Source organism: Rhamphochromis longiceps, linkage group LG3 (assembly GCF_057381845.1).
Source record: "Rhamphochromis longiceps isolate RC_006_pf linkage group LG3, R_longiceps_female_GT1.1, whole genome shotgun sequence".
Lineage (NCBI taxonomy): Eukaryota > Metazoa > Chordata > Actinopteri > Cichliformes > Cichlidae > Rhamphochromis > Rhamphochromis longiceps.
In genome coordinates, this window is record NC_140559.1 from 19,855,560 (window position 1) to 19,883,220 (window position 27,661).

The 27,661-nt window shown below is 42.5% G+C and overlaps 2 protein-coding genes across 5 annotated transcripts; one reads left to right on the forward strand and one right to left on the reverse strand.

Moving 5' to 3' along the window:
- LOC146673323 (NACHT, LRR and PYD domains-containing protein 12-like) lies at positions 1–26,908 on the forward strand. Of its 4 annotated transcripts, none has more exons than XM_085401677.1 (10): positions 1–379; positions 659–796; positions 1,987–2,094; positions 4,336–4,443; positions 5,166–5,401; positions 10,605–12,885; positions 13,742–13,915; positions 24,033–24,209; positions 24,469–24,642; positions 25,333–26,908. In XM_085401677.1, exons 2-10 carry the CDS (start codon positions 663–665, stop codon positions 25,553–25,555), a joined length of 3,615 nt encoding a protein of 1,204 aa, XP_085257803.1. In that variant the 5' UTR covers positions 1–379; positions 659–662; the 3' UTR covers positions 25,556–26,908. The 4 variants fall into 4 exon arrangements, with proteins under 4 accessions (XP_085257803.1, XP_085257804.1, XP_085257806.1 ...); XM_085401678.1 differs by having other exon boundaries at positions 1–255; XM_085401679.1 differs by lacking the exon at positions 1–379 and adding an exon at positions 386–504.
- Positions 22,136–24,012, reverse strand: LOC146673324 (uncharacterized). Its single transcript, XM_085401962.1, has one exon. The coding sequence runs from the start codon at positions 23,427–23,429 to the stop codon at positions 22,800–22,802; it is 630 nt and encodes a 209-aa protein (XP_085258088.1). The 5' UTR covers positions 23,430–24,012; the 3' UTR covers positions 22,136–22,799.
- Positions 26,909–27,661: the final 753 nt, after the last annotated feature.

The following is a 27,661-nucleotide window of genomic DNA, read 5'->3' on the forward strand; positions in this document are numbered from 1 at the left end:
CACCGCTGGGTGAATGAGATGCTGACAGATCGTTTTTTCTATCGGGTTAGTTTTTCTTTACTCGAAGAGATCAAATTATTGGTGGGGACAATTCAATAATCGCTGGATATTGGTGGGGACATGTCCCTTCCGTCCATGCCAAATCTACGCCCTTGCGATTACCCGACACACGCTTCGAAGCTTCGAGCGTACTTTGAATCGGATCAGTATCACAAGTACGCATGACAACAGAAGCAAACGTGAAGCTGAATCAAGGTGCGTGTCTTGTCAGCCTCTAAGTTAGGGAAGCGGGCAGACTGCGGACGTAGCCTGCAGGGCGTGGATGTTTGGCCTTACTGGATACTGGGAGGGAATTGAATTTGTGATTTCCGCTTCAAAGGTGTGTGGTCTTCTCACTACACTATCCAGCTGCTGCGTAGTGTAGTTTACTGAATTTACGAGGTTCACTTAAAGGCATGATGAATCTCAACCGCATATTGAACCGTAGCCTACATAACCATACAGGTACAAAAAGGAAGAGAAGTGAGATGCACCAAAATAAAAGCAATATATTTTGGGTGTGGCGCTTCATTTTCTTCCTGTTTGTTTGACTTAACAGACTTGCTTGTACTGGCGCTTTGTTCTGAGTTCACGTCAGTCTTTGTGGTTTGCTTCTCAGATTCATGATGAGTGTTCCTGTAGATGAAGAGAAAGACAAAGCAGAGTCTGCAGGGTCTAGCAGTCTGCCCATAAAGAGTGAACAGTCCAAAGGAAATTTACTGATCTTCAGTTTTGAACCTGGATCCGGAGAGAAAAGGTAAGACTACTGCTAACTCCTTTACGATTTATGTTCATTATTTCTATTCATTTTTTTTGTTCTTAATGGTTAACTTTATGTTAAAATATTTCCTACAAATATTTTTATTGTTGTATGTAATTTGAATTAACCTAGCATTTAAGCAATAATTTGACTGCACAAGACAGGTAAATGATGGAAAGACAAGAACACAGCTTTACTGTTTCTACCAGAATTCTCGCCTTCATTTGAAAGATCAATCCAAATAGCATGAAATGCATTCCTCTTTCCTTTTAGCTGTATTGTAACTAGTGAGCACAACTTCCCAGTGTTACGAAAAAACCCAAGAGCTTCAATTTCAAAGCTTTTTTTTTGTTAAAGCTCGATTTCTTTTCCAGAATTTTCATATCCAAATAAACACATATGACCAATCAGATTTAGCAACACGTACGCTCATAGCTCAAATCACGCACTGGAATATGTAGTGATATACAATGATATGGAAATAGTAAGACTATTTTACCTGCTCTATGAAATTATTTCTTACTGTCTTCGGATGTCGTCTAATTTCCAATTCAACATTAATGAATCAATGGTACGGAAGTGGAGGAAGCGCAGTTTTTGGCTTTCCTCATATTTCGCAACATGCTTCGTCTCTTTGTGATACTGTCGCCCAACATAATTTGCAGATGATATTGCTCGCAGCTGCTGTGATGCTTTTGTCCAAAACAGGCGCAGTTTGATGACACCATCAACATGCGCTGTCACGGTAGAGCGGTATAGTCAAAATCTCTACCGTTGGCCAAATTCATACCGTTTATACCGCCCACCGTTACTTACTTTATTACAAGAGTTTCTAATGATCTTGATTAATCTCATTTATTGTCCTTATGTTGCTGTGAAGCATAGTAAACTATAAAATCTCATGGAGTTTTCCACCATCATTACCTTTCTTACAGTTTCTTCTTTGTCTTAATGAAAAGGACATGCCTTTTGGGACAATTGATTGTTTGTAATGACAGAAAAACTGTTGCCTGTGGGTTTTGTTTTGTTTTTGTAATAAATCCATTTACTAGAGAGTGACCCTAAGTCACTTTTGGTGTACCATCTTTTCCTGAGTAACAATCAGATATTCACTCACAGAAAGACCTTTCAATGGTAATTGTTGAGTTTTTGGCATGAAATGAATGAAAACATGGTTGTGTTTGCAGAAATCAAGAAATAGCACCTCAAGTATCCAGCTCTGTGTCTATCAACAGTGACAAGTCTAAAGAAGAATCTCCATACTTCAGTGATGAACTTGGACCCTCAGACACAGGGTAAGAACTAATTTCAGAACTGAGTAATAATCTTCTGCAGAGCCAAGCCAAGATTATTTTAAAGCACTTTAAAAGCAATAACCACTGAACAAAGTGGTGAAGGAAGAAAAAAGAATAGAAATCAAAATATATTTTTAATAAATAAATAAAACAAATGTAAAATAAACTATACAATCAGTAAAATAAAAATGCAAAATGCAGTTATACAATACAAGATACAGTTAAACATGAGTAAAACAAAAGTACAAACAGGTAAAATAAATGAACAACATTAGCTTGTCAAACTGAGTCAAATACCAAGCTGAAGAGGTAGGTTTTAAGGAGGGATTTAAAAATTGGCAGTGAAGAGGCAATCTCAAATGGCAATGAATTCCACAATCCTGAACCCAGTATGGCAATGCCATGACACATCCAAGAGCAGTTAGTCAGCTGATCTGAGTGACTGGGAAGTAGATCGCGGATACAAGCAGCGGAATTGAGCTTCCTCCGAAGGGTGGCTGGCCTCTCCCTTAGAGATAGGGTGAGAAGTTCGGCCATCCGGGAGGGGCTCAGAGTAGAGCTGCTGCTGCTCCACATCAAAAGGAGCCAGCTGAGGTGGTTCGGGCATCTGACAAGGATGCCCCCTGGGCGCCTCCTGGGTGAGGTGTTCTGGGCATGTCCCACTGGGAGGAGGCCTTATCTTAAAGATGAACTCAAAAAGTTCTCAGAGACAGGTATGATCTGAACCCCTCCAAAGTAGTGGCATGAATCCCGACATAGTGATATTAGAATATTATGATTCATTGATTGTGAAACAGCTGATTCAAAAGCAGCTGTTTAGTCTGAGAGAACTAAGATCCCACCCCTGAATCTGTAGTCAGGAGGTTGTCATAAGAACTGTCAGTGGGGCAGATTCTGTTCTACGAAGAGACTTAAAACCAGACTTAAACCTCAAGGACATCATTTGACTTTAAACAAATTTCTCCAGGAGAAAGAAAAGCAAGCCTGGAAATAGGCCTAATTTGAATGAATCAAGATTCAAACATTCCACCTCACAGAAACCTGGTTATAGCAGGATATAACCAAGCCCAGACTTCCCTCTTCGTTTCATGAGTTTGTCTCTCAGCTGGCTTCGAATTATCTCTGGATGCCGTCTCTCCTAACAAGACGAGGCTTTCCCTAGAAAGTTTCCCAATTATCTACAAAGCTCACATTGTTTTTTTGGACACCACTCAGACCACCAGCAATTTAAGGAGAACATGCGACTAAATGTGTCACTCCTGATCCAACTGGGAAGGGGACCAGAGAAAACTAGTCCGGCATTGTTAAACACCCATTCAATATTGATTTTAGTGACCTTCAGTTGAAGTAACAGGATGTCATTACTCCTGATGTGATCATTTTACTTGATCTACAATTTACTCTTAACTAGCACTTTGAGGGTTTCTTAGTGTCTCCTACTCTGGCCCCTATGTTCCCTTCTCACCTTTACCCAGGGGCCTGGCTGGCCATGTGTTTTTCAAAGGTTCTGAGCTGGGTCTCCAAGTCATTGGTCCTGGCCTCAGGAGCTGGAAAAAGGGCTACATTTATTAGAACTACCAGTATTAACTAAAAGAAGCTGAGGAATAACCAAGCATTTTACACGCAGAGCAGGAATGTGAAGAGGCCATGCTGCTAGTGAGTTGACTATGAGCTAAGCTAAGACTAAGATATCATTAGAAGTGATTCAATTGAGTTTGGTCTTTGGATAAAGCACAAGATTACGTTATGGAATAAGATGTCTTCCAAGAGTTTTTAATTAAATGAAACATACAGATAAGCTACTCACATCTCTGCTGTGTATTGCGACAGGAAGAGAGAGAGGCAACACCAAGTCAGAGCACCACCACCAGGAAATATGCAGTCTATACTGCTTAGATTGCTTAACATCTATGATGTGTTCCACTGATGTCTGACTGCATTGTGATTCACAGTTTTATTAAGTAGATGAAATTTGCAAAGATAATTCTGTTTTTATTCACCAGAGAAAGAGTTCAGAGGAAAAGAAACAACTTGACTGCAGTACCAGCACAACCTGCTGCTCTTCTGTTCCATGAACTCTAGCCTGTCCATCTAACTTTGAGGAAAAATCTTATGTTTTTAGCCTTGTGAAACATCCAGCCATCCCTTCATAGTCATTGATATTTACTCACAGAAACACCTTCCATAATAGGTAATGAATTCGTTTTTGAAGTGAAATGAATAAAAATATCTCGTTTGTAGAGGTCAGAGAAAAGCATATCAGGTTTCCAGCTGTTTGTCTATGAAGAGTGACTGGTCCAAAGAAGAAGCTCCGTACTTCAGTAATGAACTTGGATCTTCAGACACAAAGTAAGAACCTGATGTCATGTGAGTGATTCTTTTACAACAAGCAAACCTACAATTTCTTTTTTTTTTTGAGTTTTTTTTTTTTTAAACCCAGCAACAAGGAAAATGGTTACACACAAACCAACACTGTAGTGCAATGACGTGGTGCAGACATTTACCATCAGTTAACACCAGGTATACCATCACCTCGATGTCCTCCATTGTTGTCTTAGGTTTGTGTCACATACAAAGAACATCATGGGACTTTTGGGCTGCATTGCTATAAGTCTGTGAAGGTTCTCAGTCATCCAGCGTCTGGACTTCTTTTCCAAAGGATGGGAGGAGACCAAAAAAAAAACAGCAGACATGATTCTGGATCATAACGATGTTCTTATCCTGCACAAGAATTTGATTTGTAATTTGTTTATGCCAGACATCCAATTTTATTTTCTTCCCACTGTGTTTGTGTGTGAAAATTGTGTCAGATGGAGAAGCCAGGATAATGTTTTTATGTTTTATTAAACCAATTCAGGCTGAATATCTGAAGTTTTGAATATTGTTTCCATGAGAAAATTCTTTAATTTTATTTACATCTAAAGCTCACCATGCTGTGAGAATAAAGGCAAGTGTTAGTTAAAGTAAAAGTTAAAGACTGTTAGAAATGCATTATAATATCAAATCTGGATGGTTTGTTTTTTCAAAAACAGTGAGCAAATAGTTTTACTAATAAAGAAATGTGTTCACAGAAAGAGTAAAAGGAGTGGTGTATGTGAGGAGGAGCAGCTGTCCTGCTGTGCTGTGTGTCAGGACGTCCTGAAGGATCCAGTCTCTACCAGTTGTGGACACTGGTTCTGCAGACAGTGCATCTCCGCATACTGGGACCAGTTGGCTTCATCAGAAGACTCCTCTTGTCCTCAGTGTGGAAAAAGATCCAGAACCAGAGCTGGACTACAGACAGCTAATCAGAGCAGCTGTGTACAAAGTAAGACTGAACATTTGTCTGCTGATGGACTCATTTCTAAAAACCTGATGGAAATATTAACATTTCTCCACAGCAGCACAGTGGTGGTTAGCAATGTTAGCGCACAGCAAGGAGGTCCCGAGTTCAATTCCACCATCAGGCCAGGGTCTTTCTATGTGGAGTTTGCATGTTCTCCCCGTGTTTGCTGCTTAATTAAAAAAAATAGTTTTTTAATTAAGCAGCAAGGCAGAACAAAATCAGGGCTGTATCAAGACACGAGGACTAAACCCCAATTCAACCAGACCCAGAACTGATCCGGAATTAAAACAAAACTACAACAGTTCAAAGTCAGGACTACTTAGGACTAAACCAAATCCCAACCAGAATCAGAACTAGATGATAGTAGCACTAAAAATCATCATAGACCTGCACTACACTTATTTTTTTAATTCTACCAAAGTCCACTATTTAGATTGAGAAAAGTTTATATAATTATTTAGCCTTGTTGTGCAAACAAGCCTGCAGAACTTAATAAATATATAATTTGAAAAATAACAAACCTAAAAAGAAACACTAGGTACGAGATACATGAGGACCTATGATACGGTGATACTTTTGGTAAACAACCATTTGACTAACATGTGTGTCTCACCTGCTCTTGTTCATCTCTGTTCCTCTCTCTCCCTCTTTGTGCTGACCTGACAATCATCAAATATACAGTTGAAACCAGATATTTACAAACTCTTCAGATGAAAACACTTTTTTTTAATTGTAACATCAAATCAGACTAAATGTTTATTTTTTTAGATTGATAAATATAAAAAACATATTTGTTAACTTTAAGAGTAAGATAAGATAAGATAACCTTTATTAGTCCCACACTTGGGAAATTTGTTTTGTCACAGCAGGAAGTGGACAGTGCAAAGTTATGAAGCAAAAATTAGAATACAATAAGAATATATACAGTACACAACTGTACAGAATAGAATAAAATAAATACTATATACAGTAGAATAAAATATACAATAAGATAAAAATAGAATACAAATGCTATATACAACTGAGTAAAAATACGATGCCAGAAAAGATTATTGCACTTAGTATTATTGCACATGTGTGGATGTGTGTGTTTGATCAGTTAAACTCTTTGTTGTGGAGTCTGACAGCAGTGGGGAGGAAAGACCTGCGAAATCTCTCCGTCCCACACCGTGGGTGCCGCAGTCTCCCACTGAAGGAGCTGCTCAGTGCTGTCACAGTCTGCTGCATGGGGTGGGAGATGTTGTCCAACAGGGATGACAGCTTAGCTGCCATTCTCCTGTCACTCACCACCTCCACTGGGTCCAGAGGGCATCCTAGAACAGAGCTGGCCCTTCGGATCAGCCTGTTCAGTCTCTTCCTGTCCCCAGCAGAGATGCTGCCGCCTCAGCAGACCATACCATAAAAGATAGCAGAAGCCACCACAGAGTCATAGAAGGTCTTCAGGAGTGGGCCCTCCACTCCAAACGACCTGAGTCTCCGCAGCAGGTACAGCCTGCTCTGCCCTTTCCTGTAGAGGGCGTCTGAGTTATGAGTCCAGTCCAGTCTGTTGTTCAGATGAACACCAAGGTACCTGTAGCTGTCCACAGCCTCAATGTCCATACCTTGGATGTTCAGTGGTTGCAGTGGAGGATGTTTGTGCCTGTGGAAGTCTACCACCAGCTCCTTGGTTTTACGGGCATTGATCTGGAGGTAGTTCAGCTGGCACCAGTCCACAAAGTCCTGAGTCAGTCCTCTGTACTTCTTGTCGTCCCCATCAGTGATGAGGCCGACTATTGCAGAGTCATCAGTAGGGATGGGAATTGATAAGATTTTAACGATTCCGATTCCATTTTCGATTCTGTTTAACGATTCGATTCTTTATCGATTCTCTTATCGATTCTTTTTTTTTTTTTTTAAAAGGAGAACACTAAGGTCGATTAGCTTAGAACTTTGTTTTATATCTTCTCTTTGAACAAGATAGAAATTTAGGAGTAACATGGCCTTACAAACCCAACAGTGAGATCTTAAGAGATCCAGCCTACGGCTCTTCAATGGGGTGTCACAGGGTCCCCAGGAAAAAAAATTGTAAATGTAAAATAATAAAATAAATATTCTTCTGTAGCAATAACAAAGTATAACATAAATTGTTCTGTGGCAATTACACAAGAATATCCAGTAATGTCCCTGCCTACAATTAAACACATTCACTTACCGAAAATCGGGGGCATCTGCTGTGGCAAATGGGTTCAAGCCTTTGACCACAAACTTAGACACTGCTCGGTGACATTCGTCTATCCTGGCCTGAAAGGAGACGCTACCGGTAGACTGCAGCGAGAACTGCCAGCGAGCGCCAGCCAGACTCTGTCTGTCTCTCTCATCATGGTCACCTACATGTACAGTAATGGCAGGTCTTGTAATAAGGCAGATTGCGCTAACATAATATGCACTGTTAGTTGATTATTTACCTGCCGCATTAACGGGAGAGGACGTGCAAACGTTACCGCTGCTGCTGCGTTGAGAGTCACGAGTCCGGAGCGGAATTAAAAACACGTGTCATCGCGTGTTTTGTGAGCAAATGCTTTTGCATATTTGTAGTGTTTCCTCCCTTAAATGAAATATCTACTTTGCAAGTTGCCCTGTTGTCATCCGTTCTCATAAAGTATAATCAAACTTTTGAGCGTTTGAGCCGCTTAGGCGCCGTGTTTCCTGCCAGGTAAATGACGCTCCGCAACGTGGTGACGTCATTCGGGGCGACTGGAATCGATAAGGGAATTGTTTGCAAAAATGGCAAACGATTCCAAGGAATTGAAACAGTGGGAACCGGTTCTCAACAAGAACCGGTTTTCGATACCCATCCCTAGTCATCAGAGAACTTCTGCAGGAAGCACTGGGTGGAGTTGTGGGAGAAGTCTGCAGTGTAGATGGTGAAGAGGAACGGAGCCAGAACCGTTCCCTGTGGGGCCCCCGTACTGCAGACAACCCTGTCCGACACACAGCCCTGAGTCCTCACATACTGTGGTCGGTCAGTGAGGTAGTCCAAAATCCAGGTAGTGAGGTGATGGTCCACTCCAGAGTTCTCCAGCTTGTCCTTCAGAACCGAGGGAAGAATAGTGTTGAAGGCACTGGAGAAATCAAAGAACATGATTCTCACAGTGCTCTCAGCGGTCTCCAGGTGAGCGAGGGAACGATGTAGGAGGTGAATGACGGCATCATCCGCTCCAATGCCAGGCTGGTAGGCAAACTGAAGTGGGTCCAGTGATGAGCTTGTTAGGCGCCGAAGCTGAGCCAGGACCAACCGCTCCAGGGTCTTCATCAGGTGGGATGTCAGAGCCACCGGCCTGTAGCTGTTGAGGTCCTTGGGGCGTGAAGTACTGGTACAACACAGGAGGTTTTCCAGAGCTGTGGGACTCTTCCCAGCCTCAGGTTCAGGTTGAAGAGGTGCTCCATCACCCCACACAGTTGGTCCACGCAGGACCTGACGACCCTCGAGCTGATGCCATCTGGGCCCGCTGCCTTCTTGCCATTAATCCTCCTCAGTTCCCTCCTAACCTGGGTGGTTGAGAGAGAGACAGGCTGGAGCCTTGTGTTGAGTGTGTATTGGATGCTGTTGTTGGGGGTGGGGAGGAGTGAGCAGGGTGAATAGAGTAGGTGTGAAGTGTCTGAGGTGTCAGAGGTGGAACAGCAGCAGTGGGGATGGGTGAGTCTGCAGCCGATGTTGGAGACTGCCTCATGGCTGAAAGAAATCTGTTGAAGAAATGATTCAGTTCATTTGCCCACCTCAGATCCCTCCCAGGCAGAGAGTTCTGATGTTTGTGGCCTGAGATGGTTCTGAGGCCTCTCCAGACTTCACCAACGTTGTTTTGCTGAAGCTGGTTCTCCATCTTTTGCCTGTAGCTGTCCTTCCCATTCCTTATCAGTCCCCTCAACTCTCTCTGCACCCTTTTAAACTCCTCTTTGTCTTTTGATTTGACGGCCCCACAGGCTGTCACAGATCACCTCCCACACAGTCGACTCAAAACAATCCTTAAGAGCCTCCTCGCTCTCCTCCGACCATCTCTGTACTGTGCGGGTGGCTGGTGGCTTCCTGCGCACTAAGGGCTCATACACAGGGACCAGGTGCACCAGGTTGTCGTCAGATCTGCCCAGTGGAGGGAGAGGTGATGAACTGTATGCCTCTTCTGCATTGGCATACAGTAAGTCCAGTGTTTCATTGTCTCTGGTTGGGCAGGTCACATACTGGGTGAAGGTGGGCAGTGTGGAGTCCAATGAGGCATGATTGAAGTCCCCTGATATTATGAGAAGGGCTCTCATAAGAGTAAAGAGAGAAATTGTCTGTATTTCTTAATTGCAAATGGCACCAAATTGTATTCAAATTGAGCCACACTTATGGAGCTCCACAATTCTTTTCCTGGTGTTTTGGTTGACATCTCTTGATTTTCCCATTTCAAAGAAACAGGCTCTGTGTTTTGCCTTATATGCATCCACAGGTCTGCCACCAATTTACTCACGTGGACTGTACAAACCTATCAGAAGCTTCTTCAGCTCAGAATAGAATTGTCTGCAGTTTTCTTATTAATTAACAATAAACTTAGTGTATATGTACTCCTAAATTTGATGAATGTGATTAAAAAATAGAAACAGCAATCTAAAGAAACAGCATTGTTGTTGTTCGGCTTTTCATTTCGCCATTTGTTGATTCACTTGAAGAACAAGTAGCGTAAAATGGGCCAAGTGATCAGTTTGACATCAATCTTTCGTGATACACCATCATATTTACATTATTTGTACAGTAAGAATGATTTGCTTTGGTACCTGGTCAAACTTCATATTTATTACACTGTTTAACTCCAAGATTCTGAATATTTTCCTGAAGGATTTTGGTAGTTTTTAAAAGCAGAAATCCGTGACCACAGATGGCTATTTTCTGCTTCTTAAACAATGCAGTCTTCAAAAATGTAGTGATGAAGGAACTGAGGCACTGATTGGTTTGGACATGCAGCTACAGCTTATCTGCTGAGGCTCAGTCTGCTGTTTCTGCGTTTTCATGTAACACAAACACTGGCAGACCTCCTGGAGACTGATAGGAAAATTGTATTTATTTTATGTTTTCTAACAAAATTGTTTAATTATGGAAAGAAAAAATAAGTCATTTTAGAGGAGTTATGGCTCCAGAAAAGGATGACGGTATCACATTTCTATCTTTCAGCAAATGTTGGTTTACAGGAGGTTTCAGATGAACATAAAATCAGTCTGAAGAGACGGTGTCAACATGTGATTGAAGGAACTGATGAAACAGGAACTAAAACTCTCCTCAACAAGATCTACACTGACCTCTACATAACAGAGGGACAGAGTGAAGAGGTTCATATCCAACATGAGGTGAGGCAGCTGGAGACGGCTTCCAAAATGGATGCTCACCATGACACTCCAATCAGGTGCCAGGACATCTTTAAAGCCTTGCCTGATAAACAGAGACCCATCAGAGTGGTTCTGACAAACGGCTTCGCTGGTGTTGGAAAAACCTTCTCAGTGCAGAAGTTCAGTCTGGACTGGGCAGAAGGCTTGGAGAACCAACACATCAGTGCGGTGGTTGTGCTTTCATTCAGGGAGCTGAACTTGGTCAGAGATGAGCAGTACAGTCTTCTGGAGCTGATCCATGTTTTCTATCCAACATTACAGAGCGTCACAGCAGAGAAGCTCACTGTGTTTAATATTTTGTTCATCTTTGATGGCCTGGATGAAAGCAGATTTTTGTTGGATTTTACCAACATGAAGCTTGTGTCTGATGTCACACAGAAGTCATCAGTCAGTGAGCTGCTGACAAATCTCATCGAGGGAAATCTGCTTCCCTCTGCTCTCATCTGGATAACTTCCCGACCTGCAGCAGCCAATCAGATTCCTCCTAAATGTGTTGACAGGGTAACAGAAGTACGAGGCTTCACTGATGCCCAGAAGGAGGAGTACTTCAGGAGGAGATTCAGTGATGAAGATCTGTCCAGCAGAATCATCTCCCACATGAAGACATCCAGGAGCCTCCACATCATGTGTAGAATCCCAGTCTTCTGCTGGATCACTGCTACAGTTCTGGAGCACATGTTGACTACAGAGGAGAAAGCAGAGCTGCCCAAGACCCTGACTGACATGTACTCACACTTCCTGCTGGTTCAGACAAAGAGGAAGAAAAACAAATACCATGAGGGACATGAGAATTTGTTTGTTGAGACAAGTCCACAGGTGCTGACAGAGGCCGACAGGGAAGTTCTTCTGAAGCTGGGGAGGCTGGCATTTGAACATCTGGAGAAAGGAAATATCATGTTCTACCAAGAAGACTTGAAGCAGTGTGGTCTGGATGTTTCAGAGGCCTCAGTGTACTCAGGAGTTTGTACAGAGATCTTCAAAAAGGAGTTTGGAATCTTCCAGAAACCAGTTTACTGCTTTGTTCATCTGAGCATCCAGGAGTTTCTGGCTGCAGTCTACATGTTCCACTGTTACACCAATAAGAAGACAGAGGTGCTGCAGGACTTCCTAGGAAAAGAAAACAGTGAGAATTTGCAGAAAAATACTAATGGACGTGATAACAAATATGATAGTGATGAAGATGAAAATCATGAAGAATCAGATTATTATGATGTTCGAGATCGTCATGATGCTTATGATGACGATGATTATGACGATGATAGAGATGATGATTACGATCGTCATGATGATGATGATGATGATGACGACAATAGTCATGATGATTTTAATATAGATGATGATTATGATGACGATAGAGATGATGATTATAATATAGATGATGATGATTATAATATAGATGATGATGATGATGATGATAGAGATGATGATGATAATATAGATGATGATGATTATAATATAGATTATGATGATGATGACGATCGTCATGATGATTATAATATAGATGATTATGGAGATATTTATGATGATAGCGATGATGAAGATAAATTAACAAATGATGATTACTTCGAAAAAGAAAGGGACGATGACAGCAGTGAAGATAAGAGTTCACTGAAAGTTTTCCTAGGCAGAGTTATGGAAAAATCCCTCCAAAGTAAAAATGGCCACCTGGACCTGTTTGTTCGCTTCCTTCATGGCCTCTGTCTGGACTCCAATCACAGACTCTTAGGAGGCCTGCTGGGTCAGACGGACAACAGTTCAAAATCCATCCAGAGTATCATCGACAACCTGAAGAAAATGAGTAGTGAGGAAATCTCTCCTGACAGAAGCATCAACATTTTCCACTGTCTGATGGAAATTAATGACCTCTCAGTCCATCAGGACATTCAAATGTTCCTCAAGTCAGATAACAGATCAGAGAAGGAGCTATCTGAGATCCACTGCTCCGCTCTGGCCTACATGCTGCAGATGTCAGAGCAGGTTCTGGATGAGTTAGACTTGAGGAAGTATAACACATCAGAGGAGGGAAGACTGAGGCTGTTCCCAGCAGTGAGGAACTGCAGAAAGGCTATGTAAGTTAGATCACCATCTTTGTCAAAAGAAGTGACTGTGCAGTTATTATACATAGTGATTACATATGCTCCAGTTACTGAAAGTGGATGGTTATGCACGTATCTATGTTTCTAAAATGAAGGCCATCATATAAGTTTCTTGTTTCTCCAAGAGTGAACTGTTTAGATAACAGTGTAGCAGATTACCACCCCCAGAGTGTATAAATACAGCTCTGCGCCTCTTGGTTTTTCTATCTGGGCCACACTAATCCGTTGAGTAATCCAGTGAATCAAAAAGTTTATTTCATTCATTTGAATTTAACATTGTCAGTGGGAGAAACGTCTGAAGAAGTCCCTTGGCTGAGGGATGAAATGGTTCTCCTACTGAAAATGATTTTGTTCATTCGGATGATTAAGCATGCGTCAAGACACACTAATTGGTGTTCTCCCTTTCATTCACTGCATCAGTTAGCCAAGTTGCTAAATGATTATAAGCCAGTTGTCTTATAATCAGGGCAACTTCAGAGTGGAACAGAGCCCAGCCCTTCTCCGGTAGACTGGTTCCAGAATCTGAGTTGTTCATTAAGCCCAACTTTATCTAGCTGGTACCATACCCTTTTCTATACTAGCACCCAATTACCTTCAGGTCATCTTCTAAGCATCAAACATGTGAGATAATTCAATTTAAAAAAAGATTCATTATTAATTACTTTTTTCATTACTTTTTTTTTCATAAATGGCAGCAGATGACAGTTAATCTATATTGTTGCATTTTTACATTTGTTGTATTAAGATATTAGCCCAACATCTCAATTCGGGTATTAGAAAGCCCACTGTAATAAATTTAATATTAAACTACATTAATATGTATTCACAGACTTCATAACTGTGGACTCTTAGACCCTCATTTTGAAGTTGTGGCTTCAGCTCTCAAGTCCGAACCCTCACATTTGACAGTACTGGACCTGAGCAACAACCATCTGAATGATTCAGGAGTGACGTTACTATCATCTGGTCTGGACAGTCCAAACTGTAGACTGAAGACTCTGAGGTGAGGTCATTGACTCCATAGAACTTGCTCTTATAAATTACTTTTGTCCATTGAAATGTATTTTGAGACTGGATTTTAATCTTAACTGTGATTAAGTATCAGTTACCATCTTACCTTTTAAAATATAAGTATGCAAGCGTGTAGCTTTGTTATTAATTAACCATTCCTTACTGATCATGCTATAATGTTGGGGAAATAATTTTTGCTCTTTTAAAATAGAGTAGATGAAACATACCCACATTCATGCTTATGAATAATGACACCACATACAGTTGTTGTCGAAAGTATGCATAAACTAAAAAAGACTCAAGTCATAGTTGGGCTTTTAATTATTTATTTGAACTGTTCTTTTACTTGGGTGGAATGATACAGCGTACATCTTTAATGGCTTGAGTACTCAGTGTAGCAGTTTGAGATTTGGATTTTCTCAAATCCACACAGGTTCAAGAGTGTATCTACTTTATAGGCTTAAATAGGTACACACCCCACTAATATTTGGTTAAATGTCCATTAGCAAGGTACATTTTGACCAGATGCTTTGGTAGCTGAAAACACGTATATGGTATAATTCTGAATGGATATTTGACCACTCTGCATGGCAGAAATATTACAGTGCATCTGCTGGCATGGACCTAGTTTTAAATCCTAGTGCAAAAGTCTTCAATAGGGTTAAGGCTGGAGCTTTAGAAAGGCCATTCCAGAAGCGTAATGTTAGCCCGCTTTATCCATTCCAACAAAAGTCTGGTTGAATGTGTTGGGATCATCTTCTCTTCTTAGCTCTATAGTTCAATCTTTGTCTTGTCTGACCATTTGGTTTTTCCATATAGTCCTATGCAAATTTCAGTCAATGTTGAAACTGTCAATTTTGGACCAGGGGCTTCTTCCTTTTTCAGTACCCTCTCAGTCCATACCAAAATAAAATTGGCTTAATTGTGGACATTGACATGGGTGTTCCAGTTGTTTCCAGTTAATGGAAAGGCTTGAGCCTTGGTGGTTCCTGGATTATTATTTCTGAATATTCTAACCAATTTCCTACCGTTGTCTGAGGGTAACAGTTTGGGCCTTCTTCCATAACCTTTGCAAAGTAGTGAGACATCCAAATAACTTGCATATTATTGTTTGAACCGATGGTCTTGGAATGGGCTGTTGTTTAAAAATGTCTCCAAAAGACCTTCCCAACTTGTGTAAATCTACAGTTCCAAGTTTCTTGGACTTTTCCATTGTTCAGAATATTGGTCAGTGGTGCAACGGATCACGGTTGATCCGTAATCTGAACCAATCCCACTCCACGGTTCAGGACGCAAGTGATCTGAAGATTCGAAAAAGAAGGGGAAAAAAAGTATGTGTATGGTGCACATGGTCAGTCTGTCAAGCGATAGTTATTGCAAGCGCTAGCGGTCCAAGTAGAGGAGCAGAGGAGTTTGCGGCATTTAACTCATTCACTGCCATTGACGTCTATAGACGTCAATTGAAAAACTCTTCAAAAGAAGCTCTTCAAAAATGAGTAAAAATGCTCAAAAACCCTGGCAGTGGGGAGTTACCTGATTTGAAAATGGCTGGCAGTGAATGAGTTAAGCAGCCCTTTGCTCGCCAATCTGACCGGGCTAAAGCTATTACAAAAGCTATTGGGGTGTTTTGCTGCAGACCGGAGGCCGTATTCCCTTGTGCAAAACAAGGGGTTTAAACTGTGATGAATGTGCTTGAGCCACGCTATGATATCCCGTTACGCGTCCACTTCAGTGACAAGATCGTACCCAGGCATGTATGAGCAGGAAAAGTTTAAAGTTATGTTGCCCAACTACAAATGTGTGGACCTCCAGGTCAATGGAAAGCTAGGTGACCATGATCGCTCATTATATCACAGCAGAGTGGTAGATACAAAGCCCTATACTGTCATATATTGCACCTTAATTTGTTTTTTGTTTTTTTTTTTGTAATTGAAGTCTTTATTTGTTTTTATCATTTAATCACATGAAAACATGAAAACAAAAAACAAAACAACAACAGAAAGAAAAAAGAAAAGACAGCTTCCAATCCCATGGTTAATTCACCTTTGTATTTTGGGTCTACTTACTATCGGTACACCCACAAAAAAAGGACAATAAAATCTAATTCTTAAGTTAAGTTATTCCATTACTGAGTGCCTACACAAACATACAACGCAGCAAGCATAAAATGTAACTAAAGATAATTGCCCTTGCCAAATAAATTCCAACCATCTCAGCCAAAATCACGTCCCCATGATTTGTCAAAACCCTCCCTATTATCATTAATCCTAGCCAAGAATTTTTCATACGACACCATTTTCAGCATTTTTTCTTTCCACCTATTATGTTCTGGAGGAGATGGTTCCTTCCATACACTGAGAATAACTCGGGCCGCTGCAATCACCCCCACAAAGTCATATTTTGAAACCCCAGGTAACACCGACCGATCCCCTAATAGCACAGTCTTGGTGACAAGGGTATTATCAAACCAATCCACCTTCCTATTTTGTCCAATACTTTTGCCAAAACGGATAAACTTTCCTAAAATTCCCAAATAGCATGCATAAATGTCCCTGGATCTGAACTACATTTCCAGCATATATTACTGGACTGATTCCCATTCTAGTTTGGACGGAGTGAAGTACTATCTGTGTATTAATTTGTACTGAGTAAATTTACCCCTGGCCTCTTTTATATATTTATCAGAGAATGACAAAATTCTACACCAGTCTTCTTTAGAAATTGCACAACTCAAATCTCTCTGCCATATAATCCTCAAGTTTTCACATATCTCTTTTTTTGGATTCTTAAACATTTTTGTAGAAAACAGCTGCTCTATGTGCTGTACTGGACAATTCTTAAAAACTCTACCACCATATTTGAGCTTAGAGTAAATTTTCCTTTGGTAATACAATCCATCCATCCATCCATCCATCTTCATCCGCTTTATCCGAGGCCGGGTCGCGGGGGCAGCAGCCTAAGCAAAGAGGCCCAGACCTCCCTCTCCCCAGCCACCTCCTCCAGCTTGTCCGGGGGAATACCAAGGCGTTCCCAGGCCAGCCGAGAGATATAATCTCTCCAGCGTGTCCTGGGTCTGCCCCGGGGCCTCCTCCCGGTGGGACATGCCTGGAACACCTCGCCCAGGAGGCGCCCAGGGGGCATCCTTGTCAGATGCCCGAACCACCTCAGCTGGCTCCTTTCGATGTGGAGCAGCAGCTGCTCTACTCTGAGCCCCTCCCGGATGGCCGAACTTCTCACCCTATCTCTAAGGGAGAGGCCAGCCACCCTTCGGAGGAAGCTCATTTCTGCCGCTTGTATCCGCGATCTCGTTCTTTCGGTCACTACCCACAGCTCGTGGCCATAGGTGAGGGTAGGGACGTAGATCAACCGGTAAATTGAGAGCTTCGCTTTTACACTCAGCTCCCTCTTCACCACGACTGACCGGTGCAGCGTCCGCATTACTGCAGCTGCAGTCCCAATCCGTCTGTCGATCTCCGGCTCCCTTCTCCCATCACTCGCGAACAAGACCCCGAGATACTTGAACTCCTCCACTTGGGGCAGGAACTGATCCCCGACCCGGAGTGGGCACTCCACCCTTTTCCGGCTGAGAACCATGGCCTCAGATTTGGAGGTGCTGATCCTCATTCCCGCTGCTTCACACTCGGCTACGAACCGTTCCAGTGCGAGCTGGAGGCCCTCACCCGATGAAGCTAACAGAACCACATCATCTGCAAAAATCAGAGATGAGATTCTGAGGCCACCAATGCGAAAGCCCTCCGCCACTTGGCTGCGCCTAGAAATCCTGTCCATAAAAATTATGAACAGAACCGGAGACAAAGGGCAGCCCTGGCGGAGCCCATCACCCACCGGGAACGAGTCCGACTTATTGCCGGCAATGCGAACCAAGCTCTTGCAACGGTTGTATAGGGATCGAATGGCCCGTAGCAATGGGCCACACACCCCATACTCCCGCAACACCTCCCACAGGACACCCCGAGGGACACGGTCGAATGCCTTCTCCAAGTCCACAAAACACATGTAGACTGGTTGGGCAAACTCCCATGGACCCTCAAGTATCCTCGAGAGGATAAAGAGCTGGTCCAGTGTTCCGCGACCAGGACGAAAACCGCATTGTTCCTCCTGTATCTGAGGTTCGACTAGCGGACGAATGTAATACAATCCCTTATTTGTAAATATTTCCAAAAATTATTTTCTCTTATCAAACCATATTTTTGGGTTATTTCAGCGAATGACATAAACACTCCTTAATTTGTTTTCATGTAATTGCGTGGAATGAGTCTTGAGTTGAATGTTTTTAAATAGGGAAGAAATACTTAAATAAGTAAATGTTAAAATTTTTTCTTTTTTTTTTTTCTTTTTTTGCCGATCCAAAAATTGATCCGATCCGTGACAGCCAAAGGTAGTGTCGCTCCCTCAGCAGATAGTCTCGAGCAGCCAGGAAAAATAGCATGGAAGTGTTACAGCGAGGAGGAATTATAGCCTTGAACAAAAGCCCCAGCACACCATCAACCCATTCCTGCGTTGGATATTGCCAGTGTCAGACTCTAGTCTTTTCTGGGTCATTCCCCAGCCAGACAAGCAGTGACATGTTTAGCCGCATGTTTTCCTTAAATTTATGGATGAGTGGTGTCATCCATCAAACTTTGGATGGACCAGCTCTCATTTCTAGAAATCTGGCCAAATTCAATACAGCCCCCAAAATGTGACTATACAGAGTTCCGACCAGGAAGCAGAGTTGCAGTCTTAAACACCTCTCTGCAGCTTCTCTTCTCCTGTTATCCCCACAAAACCCGTTGCAGAGGAGTTTGCTTAAGAGTTTCAATCAGCTTCGGAGCTCTTCACAGCACAGTAACAGCTTTAGCTTCTTTATGTCATAAAACTCCCAGAAAAGTTTACAGTTGATCCAGAATGCTGACGCAAGCGTACTGAGAGTGATGACTTACTTTACTTAGTACTTAGTTCCTCCTACGCCGAGCGGCGCATCGGGCAGCTAGTGATCTCCATCGATGTCGGTCAGCAGCGACTGCTTCAGCTTCGTCCCAGGCAATGTCGACAGTTCTCAGATCGTCCATAAATGTTCGACGCCATGTGGTCTTTGGTCGGCCTTGCTTTCGCTTGCCAGTGCGTGGACGCCATGTCATGGCAATTGACAGTGATGACAGAGTGATGTCATCACAGAGAGTGATGACAAAGAGAGCATATCTAGCCTGTGTTGGATTCTTTTCACTGGCTACCTGTTAAATCCAGAACTACATTTAAAAATATCTATTCTGATTTACAAGGTCTTGAATAATCAGTGTATAATAGAATAATCCTTTAATTGTCCCACAAGGGGAAATTTGGTTGTAACAGCAGCCAGAAAGAGACATATGCAACAAACAATACACAGGACACAGAACAGAAACATACACAATTTTTCTTACATATTTACATACATATGGACAATGGTTACTACTAAACAGAGTACTGTACAGTTTTTAAATTAAATAAAAATAACTACCAATAAGAGGCAAACCAGGTTGTAGTGTGAATCGGTTGATGAAATAGTGCAAGTTACAGCGCGGATGTAAACCTCTATGTTTGTTTGGAGCAGTTCTGATTGTACAGTCTGACAGCTGCAGGGAGGAAGGACCTGTGGAAACGCTCCTTCATGCATCTAGGATGCAGCAGTCTGTCACTGAAGGAGCTCTGCAGCATGGGGTGGGAGACTGTCCATCAGAGATGTTATTTTGGCCAGAGTCCTTCTGTCTCCCACCACCTGCACTGGGTCCAGGGTGCATCCCAGAACAGAGCTGGCCTTTCTGATGAGTTTATCCAACCTCTTCCTCTCAGCTGCCGATAAACTGCTGCTCCAACATACCACACTGTAAAAAAATGACAGATGCCACCACAGAGTCATAGAAGGTCTTTAAAATCGCTCCCTGTACTCCAAATGACCTCAGCCGCCTCAGTAGATAGAGTCTGCTCTGACCCTTCCTGTAAAGAGCATCAGTGTTGTGGCTCCAGTCCAGTTTATTATTCAGGTGAACACCCAGGTACCTATAAGAGTCCACTATCTCAAGGTCCACTCCCTGGATGTTCACCTAGGGCCACCGACTAGGGCTGCTGGGTGCTTCCCATGATGCGCTGTGTGTCCTTAGTCTCACCCTTTTCACTCACCATTTGTTTGGCACATTGAGGCAACCGTTGTTGTGATTTGGAGTTAAATAAATCGAATTGAATTGTTTACCCAAACTGATCATTGCAGATGGCTGCCACTCTGAGCCTGGTTCTGCTAGAGGCTGCTTCCTGTTAAAAGGGAATTTTTACTTCCCATTGTAGTTAAACTGCTTGCTCATAGCGGTGATCTGATTGTGTTTTGTGAGGTCTTTACCATACTTTATTAAGCATCTTGAGGCAGCTTTTGTGATTTGATGATATACAAGGTGGGCCATTTATATGGATACACCGTAATAAAATGGGAATGGTTGGTGATATTAAAGTCCTGTTTGTGGCACATTAGTATATGTGAGGGGGCAAACTCCTCGAGATGGGTGGTGACCATGGTGGCCATTTAGAAGTCGGCCATCTTGGATACAACTTTTGTTTTTTTCAATAGGAAGAGGGCCATGTGACACATCAAACTTATTGGTAATGTCACAAGAAAAACAATGGTGTGCTTGGTTTCAACGTAACTTTATTCTTTCGTGAGTTATTTACAAATTTGTCTTTGTTCACAGCCATTGACATGTCGAAGAGGTTAACACGTTTCAACCTAACTTTATTCTTTCATGAGTTATTTACAAGTTTCTGACCACTTATAAAATGTGTTCAATGTGCTGCCCATTGTGTTGGATTGTCAATGCAACCCTCTTCTCCCACTCTTCACACACTGATAGCAACACCGCAGGAGAAATGCCAGCACAGGCATCCAGTATCCGTAGTTTCAGGTGCTGCCCATCTCGTATCTTCACACCATAGACAATTGCCTTCAGATGACCCCAAAGATAAAAGTCTAAGGGGGTCAGATTGGGAGACCTTGGGGGCCATTTAACTGGCCCACGACAACCAATCCACTTTCCAGGAAACTGTTCATCTAGGAATGCTCGGACCTGGCACCCATAATGTGGTGGTGCACCATCTTGCTGGAAAAACTCAGGGAATGTGCCAGCTTCAGTGCATAAAGAGGGAAACACATCATCATGTAGCAATTTCAAATATCCAGTGGCCTTGAGGTTACCATTGATGAAGAATGGACCCACTATCGTTGTACCCCATATATCACGCCAAACCATCACTTTTGTTGTCCCAACAGTCTTGGAGGGATCCATCCAATGTGGGTTAATGTCAGACCAATAGCGGTGGTTTTGTTTGTTAACTTCACCATTCACATAAAAGTTTGCCTCATCACTGAACAAAATCTTCTGCGTGAACTGAGGGTCCTGTTCCAATTTTTGTTTTGCCCATTCTGCAAATTCTGTTTTCTTGCGTCCACATTTTGGCAAATCCAACACTGAACCAGTTTCACGAAACTTAGCAAGCAGTTTGCTAACTGTAGCATGGGAGATGGGTGGTCTCGTAGGGTGTCTTGCATTGAAATCTGCTGCAATGACCCGGTTACTGCGTTCACCAAATATCAACACAATTTTGATCCGCTCCTCACCAAGCACACCATTGTTTTCCTTGTGACATTACCAATAAGTTTGATGTGTCACATGGCCCTCCTCCTATTGAAAAAACAAAAGTTGTATCCAAGGTGGCCAACTTCTAAATGGCGACCATGGTCACCACCCATCTTGCGGCGTTTTCCCCCTCACATATACTAATGTGCCACAAACAGGACTTTAATATCAAGTTCAAGTTCAAATTTTATTTGCCACATGCAATGGCAGGTTGCCCTGCAGTGGAATGAACCCGTTGCCTACTGGTCGGGGGGACCATACACACACAACACAGACATCACATGGGGATACAAGTCAGAGAACGGTTGCATTACAGAAAAAAAAACACTGAAATGTACACTACAATTGGAAAGTACAAGAGGAAAAAAAGACACCTCTACTCATGCTGGGCTATAGAGGACAGCATGAGAACAGGAAACAAAAAAACTCCTCTGCACATAAAGCACATAAATGTCCACAGTACAACAATATAGAGCAGGGTTGGGTAGGGGATAAGGAGTAATCCCAGGCAACACAGCAGCCATCTTGCCCCTGCGCCGACTCTCCAGCGCGGGCCCAGGAGGCAACAAGCATCGAAGGCATTGGAAGGGGAAGGGGGATGTGTGAGTGCTTCTCAGTGTAAGTGTATGTGTGTGCGTGTCCATAGTTCAGCTGAGACAGTGTCCTCTGCCCTATCAGGCTAAGTGGCTAAGTGGGGGCGATCGTGGCTCAAGAGTTGGGCGTTCACCTTGTAATCGGAAGGTTGCCGGTTCGAGCCCCGGCTTGGACAGTCTCGGTCATTGTGTCCTTGGGCAAGACACTTCACCCGTTGCCTACTGGTGGTGGTCAGAGGACCCGGTGGCACCAGTGTCCGGCAGCCTCGCCTCTGTCAGTGCGCCCCAGGGTGGCTGTGGCTACAATGTAGCTTGCCATCACCAGTGTGTGAATGTGTGTGTGAATGGGTGGATGACTGGATATGTAAAGCGCTTTGGGGTCCTTAGGGACTAGTAAAGCGCTATATAAATACAGGCCATTTACCAGGCCATCTAAGTAAACAGTCTACCAGCCAACCCACGTGGCCTTGCATGGAATGGGAAGGAACAGACTCAACACAGTCGTTATCAGGGAGTTTTTGTTCAGCTCCAGCCTTGAGCCCACAGCTGGCGCCGAAGGGGTAGCCGCATTATGATGGTGGTTTTTCTTTTACAAACAACTCATGAGAATTTCAAGCTCTTTTTAACACTCCGACACTGGTCTCTCAGTCTCCCGTTGGATAGCTGCCAGTTTCTCCATGATGTTATTAACCTTCAATTCCGTGGTCTTGTCACTCCTTTGCTCACAGAGCAGATTCTGAGACCTCACGACCGCAGCCAACTGATCCGTGATGTAATCCAGCTTCCGCCCAGAGGTGTTGTTCCGAGTGGATTCTTCCCTGATGTAATCTAATATCCGCCCAGAGGTGTTATTCTGAGTATTAACTGCAGCCGTAAGCGCCTCCAAGTTCTTAACCATGCTGCATTCAGTGAGCCCTTTCTGAGAAGCTGCGCCTCGTCCCATCGTTTCAATCCCAGCAGGCAGCCTTGTGGGGGTTTGAACAGCCAGTTCCGCTTTCTTAATTCTCCGATAAGCCAGGGCCAAGCCAGCTCTGATCAGCAAGAACCCTGTTATCATGGTTCCGAATAGGTAGATATCTTCAGCGTCCTCGATCGACAGTCCCGCCAGGCACACGATCCTCCATTTCTGCCACCCGTCCATCGTGTATCCGGCAGGGAAAGTCCCTCCAGGGTACTCGGGCTCTCCCGAGCCCAAACTTCTCGTTGAGAAAAGGGTGTCAATAGCATTCAGAGACCAGTTGATCAAATCCATAATTCTTTTAGGTTTTTAGACACAGACTGTGAGAGAGTGTTCCAGGGAAGTGGAAAAAAAAACACGAGACAAGACAAGGACATAAGAAGCTAAGCAGGGAAGATAAGGGGAAGGTGGAGAGGAGAAAAGTGCGGCTGCCTTCGCCGAGAGCCAAATGAGACTATCGCCAACCATTCCCATGTTATTACGGTGTATCCATATAAATGGCCCACCCTGTATAAATAAAACTGAATAGAACTGACCTGAGGTATAACAGGGTACGCACACAGATGAGTCATCTCTTATTGTAACCCTTAAATTACTTACTGCTGTCTTAAAGGCTGTGGTACACAGCCCATTATTAGAGAGAGGTCATATTTAAAATTATATCAGAAATCACTAGATGTAGTGTAGGATAAAGTGCATGTAAACTTTTGACCACAGTGTACAATTAACAAAGGTGACTGCTATGCTTTACAAACACTTTTAAATTGTTTGTTTTCTACAGTGATTTAATCATCAAAGGACAAGATTGTAAACACTATTACACTGGACAATGTTTCTAGTGTAATACACATTTCCTTTAAGTGAAGACTGAATTTCTTTTTTTTCTTTCTTTTTAAGGTTAGTTTTCTGTAGGTTATCAGAAATCAGCTGTGCTTCCCTGATTTCTACTCTGAAGTCCCGTCCATCACATCTGATAGAGCTGGACCTTAGTTACAATCACAAGCTACAGGATTCAGGAGTGATGCAGCTGTGTGGTTTCCTGGAGAACCCAGACTGTAGACTGAAGACTCTGAGGTTAATGCAGTATATTATTCAACTTTTCTATATGTTGCAAACAGCTGTGTTTGAGGTTAACTTTAGTTTCAACCTGATCAGTGCTTCTAGATACAGCACGTTCTGTTTACTGTGAATGCTCAAATTAATTTGTATGAAATAATGTCCTTTTGAAAGTATGTTTGGGAGGTTTAGCTTTAACACCTGAACTTTGTGCACAAAGACCCACATAAGAACTAAAAACTATTTTTTGTCAAGCAAAATTCATTCTCCTTTTCAGGCTGAGTTGGTGCAGCTTGTCCAAGATCAACTGTGTGTCTTTGGGCTTAGCACTGAAGTCCAACCCCTCTCATCTGAAGCATCTAGACCTAAGTGGGAACAACCTGCAGGATTCAGGAGTGATGGAGTTGTGTGGTTTCCTGGAGAGCTCACGCTGTAAACTGGAGACTCTGAGGTCAGTCACTATGTATTAGTTGTGCTCGGATGAATGTGACATACTGATGCTAATCTGCAGAGATAAGGCTGATATTAAAATGAGCCAAATTGAGGATCTACATGGTAAATGCAGTTTTCTTCTTCAATGAATTAGTCCATTCACTGAACAATTTTCATAATTGAAACCTTTTGACTAACTTTAACATTTTCTAGTAATTTACTCTTAAATATCCATATAAGCAGATGATTGTTGTTTAATTAAAAAATTGATTGGATTTATATAGCGCTTTTCAAGGCACCCAAAGCGCTTTACAATGCCACTATTCATTCACTCTCGCATTCACACACTGGTGGAGGCAGCTACAGTTGTAGCCACAGCTGCCCTGGGGCAGACTGACAGAAGCCAGGCTGCCATATCGCGCCATCGGCCCCTCTGGCCAACACCAGTAGGCAGTAGGGTAAAGTGTCTTGCCCAAGGACACAACGACCAGGACAGAGAGCCCAGGGATCGAACCAGTGACCTTCCGGTTACAGATGCGCTTCCCAACCCCCCCCCTTAGATCATGTTTACCTTTTATCTTTAGCCATTTGGTGCTTCACTCTTCCTAAACGTCTACATTCTGAACCTTCTTCATATGTTAACATATTGTGAAGTGCTGAATGTTTTCAGGTGGTGAGATTTAATTTGCATGTTTTATTTGTTTTCCAGATTGAGGGAGTGCAGGTTGTCAGCTGTGAGTTGTGCTTCTCTGGACTCTGCTTTGAGGTCCAGCCCCACTCATTTGAGGTTACTGGATCTCTGTGACAACAACCTGATGGATTCAGGAATGAAGCAGCTGTGTGATCTTGTGAACAGCCCAGATTTTAGACTGGAGACTCTGAGGTCAGCAGAGGGTTGGAATCGCTCCATTCTGCTTTCAGCAGTACTGTAATTGTTACAGTTAATATGCAGACTAACTACTCTAAACAAATACAAATATTGCAGGTCTAATGATCGTATTACTACTGTACCTTGAGTGAAATCTATAGAGCAAATGGGGCTGATGCTAACTGTCTAGGAATGTGCAAAATGTAAGCTCAGTTTGTCAATCCCACCGAGACTGGTTGGACTCAAATACAGGACAGTGTGTCCACTTCAAAAGATTAACACTAGAGCTGAAAAGGACTAGAACTAAGAGGAGCAGTGCTGCACAGTTGCTCTGCTGTTGTTCTGAATGGGATTGAAATCCCCACTGTTATACTAGATATGCTGAATCTGACTAACAACTGATGAGAAAACACATTTATCTCCCGACTGTCTTTTCCTCTCTGCAGGTGGAAACTTAAGTGATTAAACAGAGCAGTCTGTGACTGGGGCATGCTACTGAGTGGAGAAGAGAGCTTCATCCAGCAGTGTCTGACACAGAAATGAGAAGAAGTGCAGATCACTGTCATTGCTCCCGATTGAACTGCTCTAACAGCACCACTGTTATACACAACGATCATTCTTGATCATCCTTGATTATCCCTGATCTTTGTGTCTGTCTTTAAATGACAGTAAACTGTCATTGTTGGATTGCACTCAGATTTTGACTGCAGCGGCAGGGAGTACACCAAAGGCAGACTGCAGTGCAACACTGTCTCCAGGTGGAAAACGGGAGGAGTGATACACCTCCTGCTGTCAGGCCTGCAGGGTCTATCACTGCGGTGTTCTCCTCTGTCTTGTTGCAGACAAGCTATTTTTTGCACTGGCACAAACAATTTGTGTGCCTTCTTATTGTGACACGTGATTGTTCTTTCATTTTAGTTTTTGTATTTTTAACAAAATACAAAAAACTCCAGATGCAGTTTTAGGATCATAGTTGTATATAACTTTATTGTTTACAAAATTTGTGCATAGTTCTTTTTTTAAAATATAAAATTTCTATTTGCATTTCACATTATGGAAATCATTCACTAAGCATGTCTGTGGTTTTTTCAGTAAAAATGCTTGTTTTTTCCCCACTTGGTTTTAATATTATGTGATTTTTAGATCAGTTATGTTACTACAAAAAATAACTGTTAATTCAGACATGTGAGGTTGAGCTGAAAAGAATGATACAAAACACGGCAAAATATCTGAAGGTGAAATACAAAGGTAAAATGAAAAGTAGGCAAAAAAAAAAACGTGTTTGTATATGAACCACTTCATGTTGTGTATCTTTCCTACATACTTATTTCTTATATAGACTATACAGTACATAAAATCAAAATAAACATGTTTTATGTAACCCAAATGTTGAAATTATGTGGGCTGAAGAAAATAAAGTTATAGACTATATTTATATGAAACATGTATACTTACTGCATTTTATTTATTCCTTTTGTAATATGCTTTATATAAAACCTGTGTAAAGAAATTGCTTCCATGCCCCTCTAAGAGAATTTCTCTAGATTTGCCGCTGATCACTGATCCACCTCAACACAGAGACAAACTACAGCATTTCATCCATTTACACACAGCTTCATCAACACTAACTCCACACACTCAGCTTACCAGTGACTGTCAGGTTAACCATGTTACTGATAGGACCCTCTCTGGACCCACACCAGTAAACTCCACTGTCATGAAGCATCATAGAGGTGTTAAAGGAAGAACCAGCTGGTTTTCCCCATGTACTTCCACAACGAGTCTTGTACTTGTGTTTCTCCTCAGAGTCCATCCAGCAGAGCTGTCGTCCTCCTCACAGCTCAGAGACACAAAGTCTCCTTCAAAGATCTGAGAGCTGCTGGGACTCACAGTCAGACGAGCTGTGAGGGTTAAAATCTGTTAGGCTTTACATTGTGAAACATGAACCCAACCAGGTCATATCAGTGAGCATTTCTCAGGTTTAAACTGTGACAGAAGAAGGTTACTGACCTTGGTTTGTTGTGCAGCTCAGCAGTGAGATCAGAACTAAAGAGAAATGACACTCAGGTTGATTTGAGGTGAACATAAAGAACAACTCCACACAAACAGCTGACAAACACAGAGGTGAGAACTATTTATTTTCCATGTAGTTACGTCCCCTCAGTGAGAG